Source organism: Lipotes vexillifer, unplaced genomic scaffold, assembly GCF_000442215.2.
Source record: "Lipotes vexillifer unplaced genomic scaffold, Lipotes_vexillifer_v1.1 scaffold1506, whole genome shotgun sequence".
Lineage (NCBI taxonomy): Eukaryota > Metazoa > Chordata > Mammalia > Artiodactyla > Lipotidae > Lipotes > Lipotes vexillifer.
In genome coordinates, this window is record NW_006781238.1 from 161,827 (window position 1) to 181,300 (window position 19,474).

At 36.3% G+C, this 19,474-nt stretch overlaps 1 protein-coding gene across 1 annotated transcript in view; it reads left to right on the forward strand.

The window, feature by feature from the left end:
• Positions 1-1,538: 1,538 nt before the first annotated feature.
• The window catches only part of LOC103091474 (transmembrane protein 117), a 259,945-nt gene continuing 242,009 nt past the window's right edge, over positions 1,539-19,474 (forward strand). The window contains exon 1 of the mRNA XM_007454519.1: positions 1,539-1,648. Within this exon, the coding sequence (XP_007454581.1) occupies positions 1,571-1,648 (78 nt within the window). The 5' untranslated portion in view covers positions 1,539-1,570. The remainder of the gene's footprint in view (positions 1,649-19,474) is intronic.

The following is a 19,474-nucleotide window of genomic DNA, read 5'->3' on the forward strand; positions in this document are numbered from 1 at the left end:
ACAGGAATAACAATACATTTCACTTTTCTGATATGAAAGTTGATGGAGATTCAGTTTTCAAAGTGCTAATAACAATCTCTAGAACATCGCTAACACGCAGTTTATGGTAGCTAAAAATTTTTTGGCTATTATGGAAACACATGGAATTAGAGACCCCGAATTTTGAGATGAGACCTTAAGATATTTACACAGCCCCTCCATAGACTTTAAGATATTTACATAGCCCCTCCAAAGAATGAAGCATGTGGAAAAAGAATTGTTTTGAGAATTCATAAGTTTGTTTTTGTTGTTAAAAAACTATGTAAATACCTGTTTATGTTATGGATAAAAAACTATCTGAAATAACTCTGGAAAAAAATAACTGAATTGGAAATGGTTTAATTCTCAGTGACTTCAAAAATGTGCTTCTTCATAGTTTCAATAGATAACTAACAAACATATCATTCTCTACTGCATATTGTTTTAAAGTTAATACTCCAATATGAAATAAAAAGTTAAAAAATGAAGTTAATCTAAGAAGAGTCACGTTTAACTGGCACTCTAAGTTGTACAGGTATTAACATGTTTAAGAAAAGGAACAAAATTTAAAGGAAAAGAAACCTAGCAACTAACCCCAATAAATTAAAAAAAAAAATAAAGTAAAAGAAATCTGAGTGAAAAACTTAGAGTTAAAAATAGAGAGAGAGACAAATTTGGTTCCTAGCTACCATCCATTTGTTATGTGGTATTGATTGAGCAGGTTAAGTGATCTCTTTGAGTCCCATTTTTCTCAGAGAAATTACAAGATGGTAAAAATGATACTTAGAATTTTCTTGACTATCAAACAAGAAAATGAAAATGCTTAATAAACAATAAGGATGGTCATATTACTTGTATTTAATGATTGGGTGTACCTTTGAATCTCTCTTTGAGCTGTGATGCATATGAATTGGTGTTATATAGCAAGAAAACAAGAATTAGCTAAAGAGTGATGAAATGAAGTCTTCTGGTTATTGCTATTTAAGTAATAATTTAAACCACGTATATTTGAGTCAATTTTTACATCACTTCACTGTGTGGAAAATTTTCTCTAATCTTGATATTCTTCTGAACATTATTCAGATATATTATACCTAAAGCCTATTCCCAGCACCTTTTCAATAGTTCTGACTCGACAGAACTAAAGGAAAGTGAGCTCTTCTCTTCCTTTTAAGTTACTCTAATTCAGGAATTGTTTCTGCGCTCCTCATACTTGAGTGAGTGTGAAATGATGCCTTTGCTGAGTATTTCTGTTTGATTTTCCAAAAGCTATTGTCAGTCCTATAGCTCAAAAACAAAAGGCACGTGGTAATTGGTATAGTCACAGTCAGTCTTCAAATCTAATTGGAACTGACCCAGACACCCTCAGAGCTCCTCCTAGCCTTTCAGATTTGTAAGCATAGATGATGAGACGAAAGCAAGAAAGCTTGTGGAAAGGGGAAAAAGCCCCTTTGCGTGTTGCTGAACCAGAAAGCTTTGACTGTATGGCTCTCTGAGTCCAGACAATGTCTTGTGTGTTTGTTTCCACAGAGCGTATATCATTACAGACTATATGGGCATCCGAAATGAAAGTTTCATGAAATTAGCTGCAGTAGGGACCTGGATGGGGGACTTTGTCACAGCTTGGATGGTAAGAAATTTTAACTTCTCCCATTTCAAACGTCAGATGGAAGACATGTTCATAATGTTGGATACACAGTACTTTTTTTTTTTTAACAAAGAACTTGATGAATTATTTTATTTCATGTTACATGTCAAATAACATTCCAAAGTAAAAAAACAAAAGGATCTTGTTTTCATAGTTAGCATTATTACATTTGTGCAAAGCCCTCAAACATGGGAAAGTCTCATTTATTTCACAAAATTTGAATGTACAGTCATTTCAGTAACTGGTTTGTTAGATAATCCAAGTCCAGTTATCCCCGGTTTTTCAAGCAACAAGTCACAGGAAATGCTGAGCTCTAACTGTTCGTGTGCCTGTCAGCCCAGCATCCTGATCTCCAGCCCCTTTTTGACACAGCCGTGCTCTTTGTTTTGTTATATCATTCCTCTGTCCTCCCAAGGATTAGAGATATAGTTTCATTTTCTCAACTAATGTGAATTGTATTTTATTGGATACACATTGCTTTTCATGGTTTAGAGCAAAATAGTTACCTCTGTTTCAAGGGGAACAAATTCATGAATATGGACAAATCTAGAGATTATATGCAATATCTGTTTACCTCAGGTAAAAACGTCAATACAATTTTAATACTAATGACTGTCCACCAGGATATATTTATTTATAAAATGCATATATATGTGTATGTACAAAAACATATACATATGCACATATGTGTGGCATACACATATACACATTCATAAAATTAGTGGAAAATTCTTTCCTGTGAAATTCTAAATAATTTTGTGAAGATTGTCTGTTTGTTGTTTTCTGACATGTACACTTTTCAGGTAAGAAATGCTGCATGGCCTGTCTCAGAAGACCATATGAAACATTCTTTAAGGACTTTAAAAATAGTTTTACTACATTTGTTTTCCTCACTGAACCTACTAACTTAATGATAACTAAGGAGTTCTGAGAGTTGTCTGTTTTAATCTCTTTTGTGCATTATCAGTCTTTATTACTGTACGTCTGCAACATTTAGACAAACCATGTTTTATGCTGAGTTCATCTGCCAGGAGAGTAACTTCTGTTTCTAACCATTGAGTTAATTAAAGACAGTATGTAGCTTAAAGGCCCTAGGTCCTGTAAGTTTACAGGAGCGTCTCAGTGGGCAAAGAGCGTAACTCTCATAAAAAAGGAACACTTTAACCTTCATTGACACCTTTCATAAGTGTAGTTAATCCTGACACCTTTCATAAGTGTAGTTAATCCTAATTAGCTTTATTCAAATTCATTCACTTGAAAATGAGACGACTTATCAAAAGAAAGATGATGCCCAAACTAAACACAATTTGGCAGGGGCATGCAACTACAGATGTGTTCCTGATACTGCAAGGAGATGCTCACAACAGTTACTGCCACTTCTATTGATAGCTTTGTTTCTTACCTAGAACAGGTGTTTTCAGGGCACAGGAAGCAGTTATATCTTAATTGCTACTACTGTCATCATCCTGCAAGAGTATCAAGTAACCATGAAAGAGTTTGTCTAGCCTGTTTTTGAGCTCCCTCCTACCTCTGTTCAATTTTAGAAGGTTACCAGAACAAATTACCAGATGCATTCCATTTTGTTAACTTTAAAATCAAAACTTGAAGATGTTATTTATTTGTAATCATTAGAAATAGCAATGAGAATAAGCCAGACATTAAGACCAGGCTGCCTCATCTGTTTCCATTGGGAAAAACTATTTAAAAGGAAATATATGAACTTTAAGCTTGTAATTTCCTTAAAATTTGAGGTAATGCCTTTTGGAAATTTCTGCATTAATTGTGGATTATGATTTTGACTCCACTTTATGATGGCTCTACTTACTAAAATGGAAAAGAGAACTGGAACAAGAGTTCAGAAATTTGGATTCTCTGTTGCCACCTATGGTTTGACCTTCCACAAATAATGTACAATCCTTTGAGCCTCAGTCTGCACATTTCTTAAAAGGGATTAATAGTTCCTACTGGTGCTACAGGTTTTTTTGTGACGATTAAACGTGTGGTCCTAGAGCAGGACTTAAAATGCTGACATGTAAGGGAGGTATAAGTGCTTTATTGTTATTGTTCATGTTTTTGGACCCCTTCCTCTTGACTGGGCCCAGTTCCTTGAAGTAATGGCAAAGGCAGGTCATTGATCCAAACCTTAGGCTTCCCAGACTTCCTGTCTCTTCTGTGAAGCTCCAGGAGCATGAGAATCCCACCTTATCCCAGACCTGGGGTTCAGAGCATCTGGAGTTTCCTTCCTATTGCCCATGCTAGAGCAGACTAAACCAGTATAGTACATTGCTTCCTTACTTCTGCCTGATACTGATCCTGACCAAAGTCAGGGGAGAAGCAACAGACCAAGAAAACCTAAGAGCTGCTCTGGAGTTCTCAGGCTCAAGTCAGCCATTTGATGCATAAATCATTTTCTTTCCCATGATGACATCATTATTTATTTGTAACCCAATTCCAGGCAACTTCTCCCCAGACTTTCCCACAAAACAGTGTTTCCTAGGCCATATATAGTTCTGCCCCTATTTATTGGTTATATTATTATTTTTTAAATTAGGCTATTTTTCTTTTGAGCCATAAGGTGGGGTCCAATGCCTAGGTAGCATTGAGAGGCAAATGCATAGTACAGCTTTGACCAAAGACCTTTAACCCTTCCTGGTTGGATTTTTACCATGCACTCTTCTGCCCAACTCTTATGGTTTAGGGGAATACCAATAATTCCACAGTTCAATCTGTAGTCTTTCTCTCTCTCCATCATCTGTCTTACCTTCAGAGTTTCTCCTCAATTTACTACTTTAATGCCTTCTATTTCTACTAACTAACCTGATAACTTTTTACCTTTTCCTATACCATAGATTACTGCTCCAGTCAATACTTCCAATACCACAGAAGTAGGACTAGATTGAGGGTCAAGAAAACTATGTTATAGGTTTAAGCCAGCAAACCTTCTGGGACCTCTCATCTGTTCCTTTCTGCAAACTGAGAAAGAATCAAAATCCCTTTCTGCTTATGTAATCTGAAAAACTGACCTTTCCCCATTAGCCACAGGGATAGAAATGGCAAAAGAAACAGTTCTCTCCTGATTTGAAAGTACAGTCACACAGGGAGGATTCCCAGAGCACATCATTTCTATTCCCATTTCCATTCACTGACTAGGCGGTACGTTTCCATATAAATATTTATATGTCTACATATGTGTCATTGATAACATTTTAAAAAAATAGTTTTCCTCATGAGAGGAGTCTAAGGGAGCTTTGACCTTCATTTCTCCATAGAATTCTCATCATGAAGGTGACCGTTGTGGAAAACCAACGGACTATTTACATTTCCAATAAAAGCGTGCCTTTCAATGCAGTTCAGAAATAGAGGCTTTTTCTTTGGTGGAAATAATTCAGAACTTTTCCTTGGTTTTAAAAGGCACATCAGGACTGATGTGATCCACAGGCAAGGCTGATATCAACCAATCTGACAAAAATCTTTGACCCTCACACTACCTAGTGTCAAGCTCTGCTAGGTTCAGTTCCCTGGCAGTCCTGACTTTTCCGGGCTCTGTGGTATGCCCTGTACAGAAGGCTATAAGTATATGTCAGGGTTCAAGTTACTAATTTTTTTGTCAAATAGACGTTTTAAAAATTAGTATAAAAGAAATACATAAAATGATCAGTGAGGTAATTCATCATTGAGCTGGCCCTTTATGTTAAGAGTTGCAGAGACGAGCTCTATCACAAGGACATGCAGAAAGCAAAAACGCTGGGTGTCTCATGTGACACCATTGCCACGTAGCCCCATGTTTGCCCATGCTCTGTGCCATTAAGCAAAGAGCCAAGGAGGGTCAGCTGTTCCACAGCACATGGCTCCAGCTTGACCACCTCCTCCGTGTGGAAGACAGAGGTCACAGCCTCTGCTGAGGTCTAAGGTGGCAGGGGATCCTGAGAACATCATGATGGCCCTTGCTTCTGCCCCTCACTTAATACCAGAGGGAAAAATCACTTCCTGTATATGTATACCTAATCGTCATCCTCTTTCTCCAGCTATATATATATATATATATATATATATATATATATATATATATCCACTCTTTTTTAGATTCTTTCCCATATAGGCCATTACACAGTATTCAGTAGAGTTCCCTGTGTTATACAGAAGGTCCCTATTAATAATCTGTTTTATATATAGTAGTGTGCATTTGTCAATCCCAATCTCCCAATTTATTCCTCCCCCTGCCCCTTATGCCCTTGGTAATCACAAGTTTGTTTTCTAAATCTGTGACTCTATTTCTGTTTTGTAGATAAGTTCATTGGTACCCTTTTTTTAGATTCCACATATAAGTGATATCATGATATTTGTCTTTCTCTGTCTGACTGACTTAGTATGACATATATATTCTTTTTTAGATTCTTTTCCATTATAAGTTATTTCAAGATATTGAATATAATTCCCTGTGCTATACAGTAGGACCTTGTTGGTTATCTTTTTTATGTATAGGAGTGTGTGTATGTTAATCCAAAATTCCTAATTTATCCCTCCCCATCCTTTCCCCTTTGGCAACCATAAAAGTTTGTTTTTTATGTCTGTGAGTCTGTTTCTGTCTTGTAAATACATTCATTTGTATCATTTTTGTTGATGTAATTCTCCTAAATGGTGATGTAACCTTTTGTACAATTTTGCATTCTTTGGCAAAATAAAGATTGAGACTCTCAGATCCCCCCAGATGATTCCTTGAGTGGTCATTGTTGCTTTCAGGAGCATAGTTCTGCTCCTGGGGGCAACAGAAGGAAACTAGGTTGAGATATATCCCTTTAGCCACTTAAGCAGAGAGCTTTTACTGTACTATGTAAGACAGAAAACTGGTTAAACTTCAGTGGACAGAGGCAGAGAGGATTAAAGAATGGTGTATACTTGAGAATAATTTATACTTCTGGGTTAGTATTTATTTACAAATCTAGGACAGAATAGAGAGAGGAACTATTTCTGTAGCATTCAAGAGTAAAGTATTCCTTCTAGCTTAAATATAGAAAATATGAAATACATTTTGTAATTACAAATACATACCTAAAATTTGGTGAGTTTTTCTATTGTCCCATGTTTACTTCACACTTACTAAGGAAGGAGTGTGATTATCTGTGCTATTTTCATTTCACCAAATTAGTAATAGTTTATTTAGTTTAAAGTTTTCTGTTATACATGTCACCATTTTGTGGACTGTCTTGCACATGCTAAGCTTGTCAGTGAACAGTAACCTGGAATATAACTGACATCATATCTAGTTTGTTATTCTGTCTGGAATTGAGTTTTTCAATTCATATTATGATCAATGCCAGTTTTCTAATTATTTCTTTTCCACTGATATTTCAAAATGACAGAATAAAGAGCATAATTGAGTTGATTTAATATCTGAAATAAAATAGCTTTACTGAAGTTCATAATAAAAGAGCATTTAAACTGTGAAATGTTGAATAGAAGGATCATAGTTAGCAAACACATCGAACAAGTATATATGACAAGTGGAAGGGGCAAATCAGATATTAAACCATGGGAGGTGGACCCAAGAGCCCAGCATTAATTTGAGATGTTCTCTTTTGCTCTCTTTCTCTGCCTGTTCATTGAGGCTATTTTGTGGTTGCAGTCTACTTTCTGATTAGTTAACCCCATGTTTGGTAAATTTATGTTGCATTTCCCTATTTTATACAGTGAAGTTGGAAACTGGATCAAGCATTTAAATAAGTAATAAACTATCTTTCTATAAAGATTCTCTCTTAAGTGAGATACCATAGAAAAAGAGAACGTCTCAGAGATTTGGGGGTACATGGTTTATTGAGGAAATGCTCTTCAGGGAAATCTGTAAGGAGAGGAGAGAAACAAGAGAGAGATGGGGAAGGAAGAGAGCAAAGATGTAGTCATATGGTCTCAGGTAGTCTATCTTTGGCTTGACCCACTGGGCAGGTGTATATTCTTGGGGAATGGAGTGTACCAGTAAATGAAGGGGATCTGGGTGGGACACCAACATCACCAACATTGATTACCACATTGAGAAAACCCAAGGACATTAGATTGAGTGGCATTCATAATTTCCAGAAAACATTGTCAGTTCGTTTGATTATTTGATTGAAACAGAAAACGTAAGAGAGGACATTTTTTTACATTTCTTTTGTATGCATTAGAAAATTTGAGGGAACCAAATGTGGTCATTTTGCTTCTGTGTGTATAAATATTTTAATGTATCTATAAATATTTTAGCATTGTGTTTCATGTTCCTTCAAAATAATAAGTTCTTACTAAAAAATTAATAAGACAGGAGAGTCTAACCTCCTGTTTTCTGATAGCATCACAAATGGTGATCAGGAGTCTTTTAATTTTTAGGAATCTTGGAATTTTAAAGTCCTAACAGAATATGATATGAAAAAAAGGATTTCTGAGTAAAATAGATTATAGTATAGAATATAGATATTTAGGAATAGAAGCACAAATTCTGTCTCTGCTATAACTCTCCTAAACTCAATCTCTATCAGAAATTCCATAGTATGTTATAGGTATATTGTATATAATTTATATTCATTTATTAAAAATTTATGCAATATATTATTCTAAGTGTATGAAAGGTACCAGGGAAGTGTATTGGATTGAGCTATGTATTGGATTGAACTACATTAAGATGTGAAAGACACTAAGCACATCTCTTATAGAAAGACAGCCCTACTAGAGGCAGGAGATGCTCACTTTTCGTCTTTTCCATCCCCAGCTTAGTTTTAGCATTTTTCAATTCCATTACACTTTATTGTTACCTGGTTTATACTTCCTCAAGGCAGGTTTCCTTTTGGTCCACACATTTGTTATGATTTTTCTAACATGATGTTCCACACCTTTTAAAGCACCATTTATCAGTCATTTGCCTGAAGTTTAAATAAAAGTGGGGGGACATTGATATTTCTTTCCTCTGAAAGTCAATAATATAATGAAATTAGTACCAGTTGTTAATATTAGCTCAGAACCTCAATAAAGAAGCTATGTGCTTCTTTTTGTAGTCATTTTAGAAGTAGTTGGATTATTCCCCTTATACATTTTTTTAATGTTTTATTTAGTGCCTATTCCTGTGGGCCAAGCACTATTTTATGTTTGTGTGTGTGCTGTGTGTTGTGTGTGTGTGTTGTGTGTGTGTGTTGTGTGTGTGTGTGGTATGTGTGTGTGTTGTGTGTTGTGTGTGTGGTGTGTGTGTGCTGTGTGTGTATGTGTGTAAAATTTTAATTAGTTTTCAGAGTTTTCAGTGCTTTCAACTACTATGCTATTTTGCCAAGCTAAATAATTTTCTTGGAAATATTTAATCATAGACATCAACAAGACATGGAATATAGCTGTAGAAGTTGGTTTGATAACTTTTTTTCTGCCAGTGTGTCAATAAAATTTGTCGAATTTTGTCATTAGTTGGGAGAGGGGAGTTGCATATCTTTTTAGGTACTAAATGATAGTTCATCACATCTTTGCCAAACTATTACTTTTAAAGTTTAGAAAACTCAGATCTTTTTTCCTGTTCCCTTTTTACAAATACAAGTGGTTGAAAGCCTCTTATTTCTGGGACTGGAAGAATGTAAAAACTAGCTTTATATAATCTTTTTTTTGAATGTATAATCTTTTTAAGACAGATACTTCAATTCCTGATTTTTTAAGTGCTAAGTGTTTTGTTTATATAAAATTGCTATCCTTTAGCAGTTGTTTGCCCCAAGAAAGACTTTTATATTCACAGTGTACATTGCATTTGTAGTTAAATGTTCTATAAACATCAAAATGAAATTTATAACATGAGTGCTAGTACTTATGTTTTTTTTTTTAACATCTTTATTGGGGTATAATTGCTTTACAATGGTGTGTTAGTTTCTGCTTTATAACAAAGTGAATCAGTTATACATACACACATGTTCCCATATCTCTTCCCTCTTCGTCTCCCTCCCTCCCACCCTCTATATCCCACCCCTCCAGGCGGTCACAAAGCACCGAGCTGGTATCCCTGTGCAGTGCGGCTACTTCCCACTGGCTATCTACCTTTGTTAGTATATATATGTCCATGTCTCTCTCTCGCCCTACCACAGCTCACCCTTCCCCCTCCCCATACCCTCAAGTCTGTTCTCCAGTAGGTCTGTGTCTTTATTCCTGTCTTACCCCCAGGTTCTTCATAACATTTTTTTTCTTAAATTCCATATATATGTGTTAGCATACGGTATTTGTCCTTCTCTTTCTGACTTACTTCACTCTGTATGACAGACTCTAGATCTATCCACCTCATTACAAATAGCTCAATTTCGTTTCTTTCTATGGCTGAGTAATATTCCATTGTATATATGTGCCACTTCTTCTTTATCCATTCATCCGACGATGAGCACTTAGGTTGTTTCCATCTCTGGGCTATTGTAAATAGAGCTGCAATGAACATTTTGGTACATGACTCTTTTTGAATTTTGGTTTTCTCAGGGTATATGCCCAGTAGTGGGATTGCTGGGTCATATAGTAGTTCTATTTGTAGTATTTTTTGTTTGTTTTTTTTTAATTTTTTAAGGTGTTGGGGTAGGAGTTTATTAATTAATTTTATTTATTTTTGCTGTGCTGGGTCTTCGTTTCTGTGCGAGGGCTTTCTCTAGTTGTGGCAAGTGGGGGCCACTCTTCATCGCGGTGCGCGGGCCTCTCACTATCGCGGCCTCTCTTGTTGTGGAGCACAGGCTCCAGACACTCAGGCTCAGCGGCGATGGCTCGCGGGCCCAGCTGCTCTGCGGCATGTGGGATCTTCCCAGACCAGGATACGAACCCATGTCCCCTGCATCGGCAGGTGGACTCTCAACCACTGCGCCACCAGGGAAGCCCCTATTTGTAGTTTTTTAAGGAACCTCCATACTGTTCTCCATAGTGGCTGAACCAATTCACATTCCCACCAGCAGTGCAAGAGTGTTCCCTTTTCTCCACACCCTCTCCAGCATTTATTGTTTCTAGATTTTTTGATGATGGCCATTCTGACTGGTGTGAGATGATATCTCATTGTAGTTTTGATTTGCATTTCTCTAATGATTAATGATGTTGAGCATTCTTTCATGTGTTTGTTGGCAGTCTGTATATCTTCTTTGGAGAAATGTCTATTTAGGTCTTCTGCCCATTTTTGGATTGGGTTGTTTATTTTTTTGTTATTGAGCTGCATGAGCTGCCTGTAAATTTTAGAGATTAATCCTTTGTCAGTTGATTCATTTGCAAATATTTTCTCCCATTCTGAGGGCTGTCTTTTGGTCTTGTTTATGGTTTCCTTTGCTGTGCAAAAGCTTTGAAGTTTCATTAGGTCCCATTTGTTTATTTTTGTTTTTATCTCCATTACTCTAGGAGATGGGTCAAGAAGGATCTTGCTGTGATTTATGTCATAGAGTGTTCTGCCTATGTTTTCCTCTAAGAGTTTGATAGTTTCTGGCCTTACATTTAGGTCTTTAATCCATTTTGAGCTTATTTTTGTGTATGGTGTTAGGGAGTGATCTAATCTCATACTTTTACATGTACCTGTCCAGTTTTCCCAGCACCACTTATTGAAGAGGCTGTCCTTTCTCCACTGTATATTCCTGCCACCTTTATCAAAGATAAGGTGTCCATATGTGCATGGGTTTATCTCTGGGCTTTCTATCCTATTCCATTGATCTATCTTTCTGTTTTTGTGCCAGTACCATACTGTCTTGATTACTGTAGCTTTGTAGTATAGTCTGAAGTCAGGCAGCCTGATTCCTCCAGCTCCATTTTTCGTTCTCAAGATTGCTTTGGCTATTCGGGGTCTTTTGTGTTTCCATACAAATTGTGAAATTTTTTGTTCTAGTTCTGTGAAAATTGCCAGTGGTAGTTTGATAGGGATTGCATTGAATCTGTAGATTGCTTTGGGAAGTAGAGTCATTTTCACAATGTTGATTCTTCCAATCCAAGAACATGGTATATCCCTCCATCTGTTTGTATCATCTTTAATTTCTTTCATCAGTGTCTTATAATTTTCTGCATACAGGTCTTTTGTCTCCTTAGGTAGGTTTATTCCTAGATATTTTATTCTTTTTGTTGCAGTGGTAATGGGAGTGTTTTCTTGATTTCACTTTCACATTTTTCATCAATAGTATACTTATGTTTTATTTTTGTTGCTTTATAAAAACGATTACATCATATTTCAAGAGCCTGAAATATTTGAGTGAACAGAAGGAATATGTTGATAATGAATGATTAAGTAAAACTATGTTTGGCATATATTCTTCTCTGTTCTTATATATCTGAAGGCTGATTTGGAAATAAAGAACTTCCGTTTGCCTTGACTGACAAAATATGCTAAGGTTTATCCCAGACCTGAGCTTGACTCCAGTATCTTTCACTAGTCTACCAAGTTGCTCAGTGAAACATCTTATGTAGCTTTGTGAACATACTGTTGCACAAGGAAAGGAGTAAATTGTGCATACAGTACTAATGGAACTTATTAATTAAGTATAATATCAAATAAGTGACCTTTGACATTTCTGAAGATATCAAATAGAACAGATGATTAAGTTCACATCAGTAGTTTCTTTAATGCAACAGGCCAGGGCTCACAGAAAGAAAGTTAGGACACCACATGTGCCAACTTAAAAATTCCAAATTGTTCTTGACTGCTAAGCAGAGAATATATTTGAGAAGTATTGCCTAAATGAGTCAAGTGCTTGAGATGAAACAGGAAACCTGGAGAGATGCCATCTGTTTTCACTGAAAAGAATAGCACCTCTCATAAAGGTTTTAAAGTATATCATGAAAGATACTGTGAACCTGTAGCTTTGGAAGAAAAATGAAAGCTAATAATTTTCAAGATCTGAGTACTTTTTCCCTTGACTTATCTTATAATTATCCTAATTTCTGTTTGACATTTTCAGTTTCAACTAGATGTGACAGAATCAATGAAAGATTTTTGACAAATCCAAGTGCAGATTAAAAAAAAAAAAAAAGCAATGCATCTTATTTCACTTCAGTAAAAAAATTAGCAAAATGAATCAACTTTCTGTATAACCATATGCTAGATATCTCAACTCATTTATTTATTAAATGAGTATTTATTTATATAGTAACCTTATACTTTACAACCTTATTATACAATACTTTTCAGTATTAAAGGGGACTAAGTATAATTAAAATTATAAAATTTTTGAAATATTTTTTGACCAACAAATTGGATTTACTATATTGGTAGAGATATAAAATGTCTTTTCAAAGACCATTTAAAAATTCATTTGTTTTCTAAAGTACAAAAATAACATATACCCATGCGTAGTAAAGCAAATATATATTTTACAAATCCTTTATTTTGATTATATGAACACAAATAAAGAAGCAGAATAATTATTCTTGGTACCAGTTCATGTACTTTACTTCCCTAGTCCTAAATGTCTCTATGGTAGTGTCATTGGTATCTTTCTGAAGTTGTTGACACCTCCAAATGATGATATAGACCATAATATTTTTGAGAAAATATGTTCTCTAGTGTCAAAAGCCCTGTGAAACTCAGTGTATTCTACTAAATGGATGATTGTACAAATTTATTTTTAGTAGTATTTTAGCCCCAATATTTCTGCGGATATCATATTTTTGCCTCCATTCAAACTACCTTTTTTTCACAAATATTTTTACATGATACAACTCATCAAATAAGTTTTCTCTGTGTCATTTTTAAATATTTTACCAAATTTTGATGCTGCGAAGTTACAGACCTTTAGCAGCCCAAGACAATTCTGAGGGTCTCCTTCCCTTATTCATTAATCTATTCATTTAATAAATACACACGAAACACCTACAGGATAATAACAAATGAGTGATGGAGTAAACATTAGAATATATTAAATATGGTAAAAATGGAGTTCTAATATCATTGCGTTTAACGTTAATTTCCTCTTTTTAAAGGAGTCTCCTAAGTGCCTTGCCCTAGCCAGCCCTTCACAAGGCTTGCTGGGTTGGCGAGTGTTCAGGCTGTGTGGGAATTATTGTCCTACACCATCTTTTGGTCTATTCAGATCTTCCCCACCTTCTTTGAGTATCCTCAGTCATCAATTTGTGGTGAGGTTTTAATGAGTGATGGTGGCTTTCTGTGTTAAACTTGCATAAATAATAAATGCTGGAGTTGCAAATTCCAATGCCCTGAGGGCCAGCCCACTCTAGTACATTGTGAGACATCGGTATGAGATAAAACGGTGTGCAGTCGGGGGTAGCTGTGTTGGACCAGAGAGCATATTCCCACAAAGAGGCGACAAAAATTCAGTTTTGTGCAAAAAATACCAGGAATGAGATATAGGCTATAATTTCAGTACAGATTCTGACCCCTGTCTACCTGCTTCATGCTTTCATTAAGCTGCAGACTGACACAGGACATGAACGTGGAGAGATGGGCATGATGAGTGAACTTCGGGCAGGTGTCATTTCGGAACATCTCAGTCACACCTCTTGGTTACGGCCACTGACATGCAGGGGAGACAAGAACTCCCTGTGCTCTAATCACAGCTGATGAGAACACCCGGAGTCCTTGTACCACTTAGTGCTCATCTCACCCAAACAGTGAAAGCTCAAGTGGGCAAAAAACATTTTCACAGTAACACTTTCTGAAGTGTTAATGAAATGCTTGTTATTGAGGTCAAGCTAGCCATTACCAGCATGGGTGCAGAGAGACCTAGAGCTCATGCCGAATTTGTTGACTGACTAGCTTTGGTTCATCATAGGGAAACGGTGTGCAGGTAGGTACCTAATGACTATGCATTGTGCAGTTCTTAAAGTGAATGCAACTATCATTAAAGTTTCAACATTTATAAAGCTCTGAGGCAGTTTCTAAATAGGTACAATGAACCAAGCTTATTGTTTAGTTGGTAGCCCCAATCAATTTTTTTATCTGCGTTCCATAAGGCAGTGGTTCACAAATTTGTCTTTACATTGGAATCTCCTGGGGAGCTTCAAAGACCACTGATGCCTATGTCCCACTCCCAGGGATAGGGACTTAAATTATCTGGACTGTAACCTGGGTGTTGGAATTTTTAAAAGGTTTCCAGAGTTCTAATATGCAGACAAGTTTGGGGCCATTCCTCTTAGGTGATTCCAGGAAGTTTGGTGTGAGACTATTTTGACATATGCTATGGGGTCATAACCATCTGATATTAAGGCTGATGGGAAATCAAAGGAAGGAATCTTGTGTTGCTGGGAGACTATACAACAGAGAAGCAGGCATGAAGGCAAAATGGGTGAGAAGAGGGCTGGTCTCACACACCTTGCCACAGGGCGATGTAAGTGCTCCATAAATTTTCCCTGGCCTCCAGTGGTACGTCTAGAACTTGATTTGGGCTTCTTACAGAGCAACTTTGGCCTTGGCTTCCTTCTGATACAGCAGACTCCTCTGAATATATACCAGCCTTGCTGAAAAGCTGACCAATATCATCTGCCTTGGCTTTGGCTCAAATTATTCAAGAAGACTGCCTCTCCAGATAGCAGGACAGGCACCCCCCACCTCCTTCCAGCTCATAAGATGGAGAAAAATAGTCATGCCATCAATTTGCCTATTCTAATAGAGTATCATCTACGTAAACTTCCTTTCAATCCACCCTTACCAGAAAATGACCCACTCCCCCAATTATCCATATGCTTTAATTTGATTCTTTACTTCTCATTAAATGTTACTAAGTATTGGTACCATTCACTCAGAGGGTGGGTTACTTTTAATAATTATTACTTAGAGAATATGGCTGTGAACTGCTGTGAGATAAAGCATGTGGAATTATGATTGTTACTATTGTTAGTGTTACTTAATTTTAAAAAATTTATAGTGTTTCATAAATGAGAACATCTTAAAATACAGTTTGAAATTTGCATTTTCTGAATGAAGACTTTTTACTAATTTTAACATCTTTTAATTTTTACTATACTGTCCTTCCCACAGCTCAGCCAAACTGAACTAATATCAAGATTGTATAGTCACCATTTTACATGTTTTTTAAAAATGAAATCAGCTTTAAGTAGATCACTCTAAATTATAAATATACATGATGTTAATGTTATGTCATTTGCCAGAATCTCCTCTGTTTATAGGAATTAAGATATGAATTATATGGATTATGTTTAGTGACGAAAACTCCCAATGAAAAGTTTATATTCTTCAACAAATGCTTATATCTCAGCTATGCTTTCCAAAGGTTGATAAGACAATCTTGAGTAAATAAATCATAGTTCCCATTTACTAAAATAAGAGATTAAAAAGTAGTATTGAAAAATGCTGAATTTTAAAATGTAATCTTGACACAAAGTAGATAATTTAAACTTTTAACTGCCATGAAACTTTATCTCATAATTTTCTCTCCTGATGGGCTCTGAGTTCCAAATAGTATTGGAATTCCTCTGCTAAGATCAGAGGCAAAAAAATACACTAATTTAAAAAGGTTTCTTGCCATTTATTTTTAGTCCTGTTTATTTTAGTAGGGTCCAAGTTACAGATTTTATGAAAATACTAATTTTATAGTCTCTAAAATGGATTACACGCAGAAAAATATGAAGGGAGGGGGTTTGGGCCAAATATGCCATTCAAGAAGCAAACTTGAGAAGCAGATGCGTAAAGATGACATTTTCCCAGTCAATGACAATTATCAGGAGCCTCTCATCTGATTTCCTGCCGCGTTGTTTCCACAACAGTTCATTGACTTGTCTATAAAAGTAAAGCTTGGAGTCAATTAAGGTGTGACAACAAAGGAATTCAATAGAAAACCCAGGGGATTGTAAGATAAGTGTGGATTTTAATTCGGAAGTTTTGAGAAAACAGCTGCGCAAGAACAACAATTTTTGATGCACAGTGGATCTTGACAGAAGCTCAGATCCCTGATATTTCAGTCCTGTTCATTTGTCAACATAAAGGCGAGATAGAGTCTTATGGGATTAAGCAAACTCCACGTCTAAAAATATAGTTTGACATTTCTTGAATGCACTTGACAAGACTCCACATAAAATTATATGAGCATTCTTTCCAGCTAAGAGAAGAATTTTGAGGGAGGCTGAGTTCTTTTATTCAAATTCAGATTTCATCTTTGGTTGCCATGGTGTCTTAAAACATTTAATTTTATATTGTTGAGTTTTAAATGTTAGGTATAGGGTGTTTGAGTATAGATGGAAAATAACAAACTTTAAAAATGTTATTGTAGGGCTTCCCTGGTGGCGCAGTGGTTGAGAGTCCGCCTGCCGATGCAGGGGACACGGGTTCGTGCCCCCGTCCGGTAAGATCCCACATGCCACGGAGCGGCTGGGCCCGTGAGCCATGGCCGCTGAGCCTGCGCGTCCGGAGCCTGTGTTCCGCAACGGGAGAGGCCACAACAGTGAGAGGCCCGCATATCACACACACACAAAAAAATGTTATTGTAAAAATTAAATTGCATTTCGACACACACAAAAAATGAGCAAGGCCTGAAAAAAGTCAATTACAGAGATTCTACACAATAGGAAAAGTGATTATTGACTGTGTTGTCAATAGCTGTCCGTGACCGCCCTGCTCTGTGGCTTCCTTGTAGTGGTACAGCTGGCTGACAGATTGTGGCTAATGGGCAAGCAGAGAAGAAAGGTGGTGAGGGTTGCAGGATACAAGATGCCAGCGGCCCGAGAGACTGCGCTGATGCATGTGTGATGGCCGGCGCTGGTGAGGGGCGGGGATCTGCAGGAAAATTCTGTGGTGATTGGGATGATTGGGAGTCGGGGGCATTAAATCAAAAATATTTAATGGAGAGAGAAGTGGAGGGAATTGTGTAGGTCTTGAAATAACCTTTCAGCAGTGGGGGCAGTGAGCGGCAATGATTGTTAATCATCAAATACTACAGCAATGGGAAGTGGAAGGCTGGTAGCGCCTCAAAATGCTAAGTGCTCCTCTTAGATATAATGTCTGTTACCACCTTAAAAGCTCTGCCTTCTTCGCTTTTCCTTCCCTTTGAGAAACATTTGCCAGCTTGTTGGACTTGAGCTCTTATTCTCTTTTCCTGCAGGAACAACAGACTGCAGCGTCCAACCACATTACTTACTCTTTAAAAACCTTTCTTTTTTTAAAGAAACAAAACTAAAGTCAGATGGTTTAGTTTTCTGAAACGAATGCAAAGGTGTGAATGGTTAATGAAGCTGAAACAATTGCAGAGCTGTGCTTTTGCAAGCTTGCCGAATGCCAGCCCCACTTTTGAGGTTAGCTTTTTTTTTTCCTAAACAGTGGGCTCATAATTTTTAATGGGCTTTGCCCATTCTTCCTTGAAATTCATGAGTATAATGTGCAGCCAGATAATCACAAGACTTGGTGTCAAACTGTGAAGCATATAATTTCTGCATGCCTATGAATTAGCACTTGGTACCCTCAAATACATTTCCTGTTCTCCCTAAACATACCATTAAAAGTAAAAACGCTGACAAAATTATTATTAATTACTTTGTGACTTTGTTGAAATCATAAACAGTAAACTTAAGTGGGATGATTCTTGAGGTACTAAAAGTGATTTAGAAAAAGAATCCAAGCTACCAGATTACCTGGTGAGAAACAAAGTGCTGATGTGGAAATGACAGAGAAGGCAAAGAAACAAATGTAGGCAGTTTACAGTACTGTGCCTCTCCACTCAGACTCCGAGTTTCAAATCAGAGAGTGGATGAAAGCACAAAAACCCTGGCCAAACGAAGGCTGAGAGAGAAGCGGCAGATTGTAAATTAGCAGGACCCCGTCACTAACCTGGAAAACAACATGACATTTCCCGAGCTGTTCTGAGGATCAAAATAAAGACTGAGAATGTGTAAATATCCAAGCTACTCCCTGGAATAAAGCTCATGAATTTGTAATCAGCGGTAACTCTTTTAAATCACCAAATCGGTTGTCATTTTAGTGAGCATCTGAATTACTTTAGTCATGTACTTTTTCCTCATATATATGTGTATATATATATATATCCATATACAGATACATATATACATATATATATGATTCATCTGGAGGAAAGTCAATATATAAAAAAACTAAGTTTCTCCATTCTTCTTTACCTTTTAAAAATTTTATTTTAGAAAATATATGATAAAAGGAATGATTGGTTACAGTGCAAAATAATCCATCAATGAAGCTTATTTTAAGAAAAAAAATGCTATTTATTTTTAAAAAAATGAATTGTACATAATTTTTCAGGGGTACTACTATTGAATAGTATTGGATTTCATGTTACTGTTTAAAAAGCTATTCTGTCCATGCCCTGTTTCAGATTGGTGATTCTAAAGGAATTATTGTAGTTGCCATAGTAACAACAATCACATATAAAATTCATTGAGCCCATGTGCCAGGAACCCTTCTAAATGTTTGAAATCTATTGAAATATTTAGACCCAGTCCTATTAGATATATTTATTATTACTCCCATTTTACAGTTGAAGCACCAAAGATTACACAATTATTAAGTGATTATAACCAAGAGGTTTCGTGAGCCTCAGGCAATGGGTTTATTAACGGATACTGAGTAACATCTCATTTATGTGACACCAAAAATTTTTTTTTCCCACTTAATATTTAATCTAAATGCAACTTAATCCCTGGAGATTTGTGATTGTAATTGTGTTTTGATGAAAATGTTGCTGAAGTTTGTTTTATGTGTCCCTATCTTAATAAACAAAAAAATGATAAAGATAAGTTAACCCTTTTTATTTATAGTGGAAAGAATGTTGAATTTGCCTAGGTCTGGGTTCAGATCTCAATCCTATTTCTTAGGTGTTACATGTCCTGGGCCTTCGTTTCAGTATTAGTGAAATGTACTGATACCTACATCCTTGTAAATCA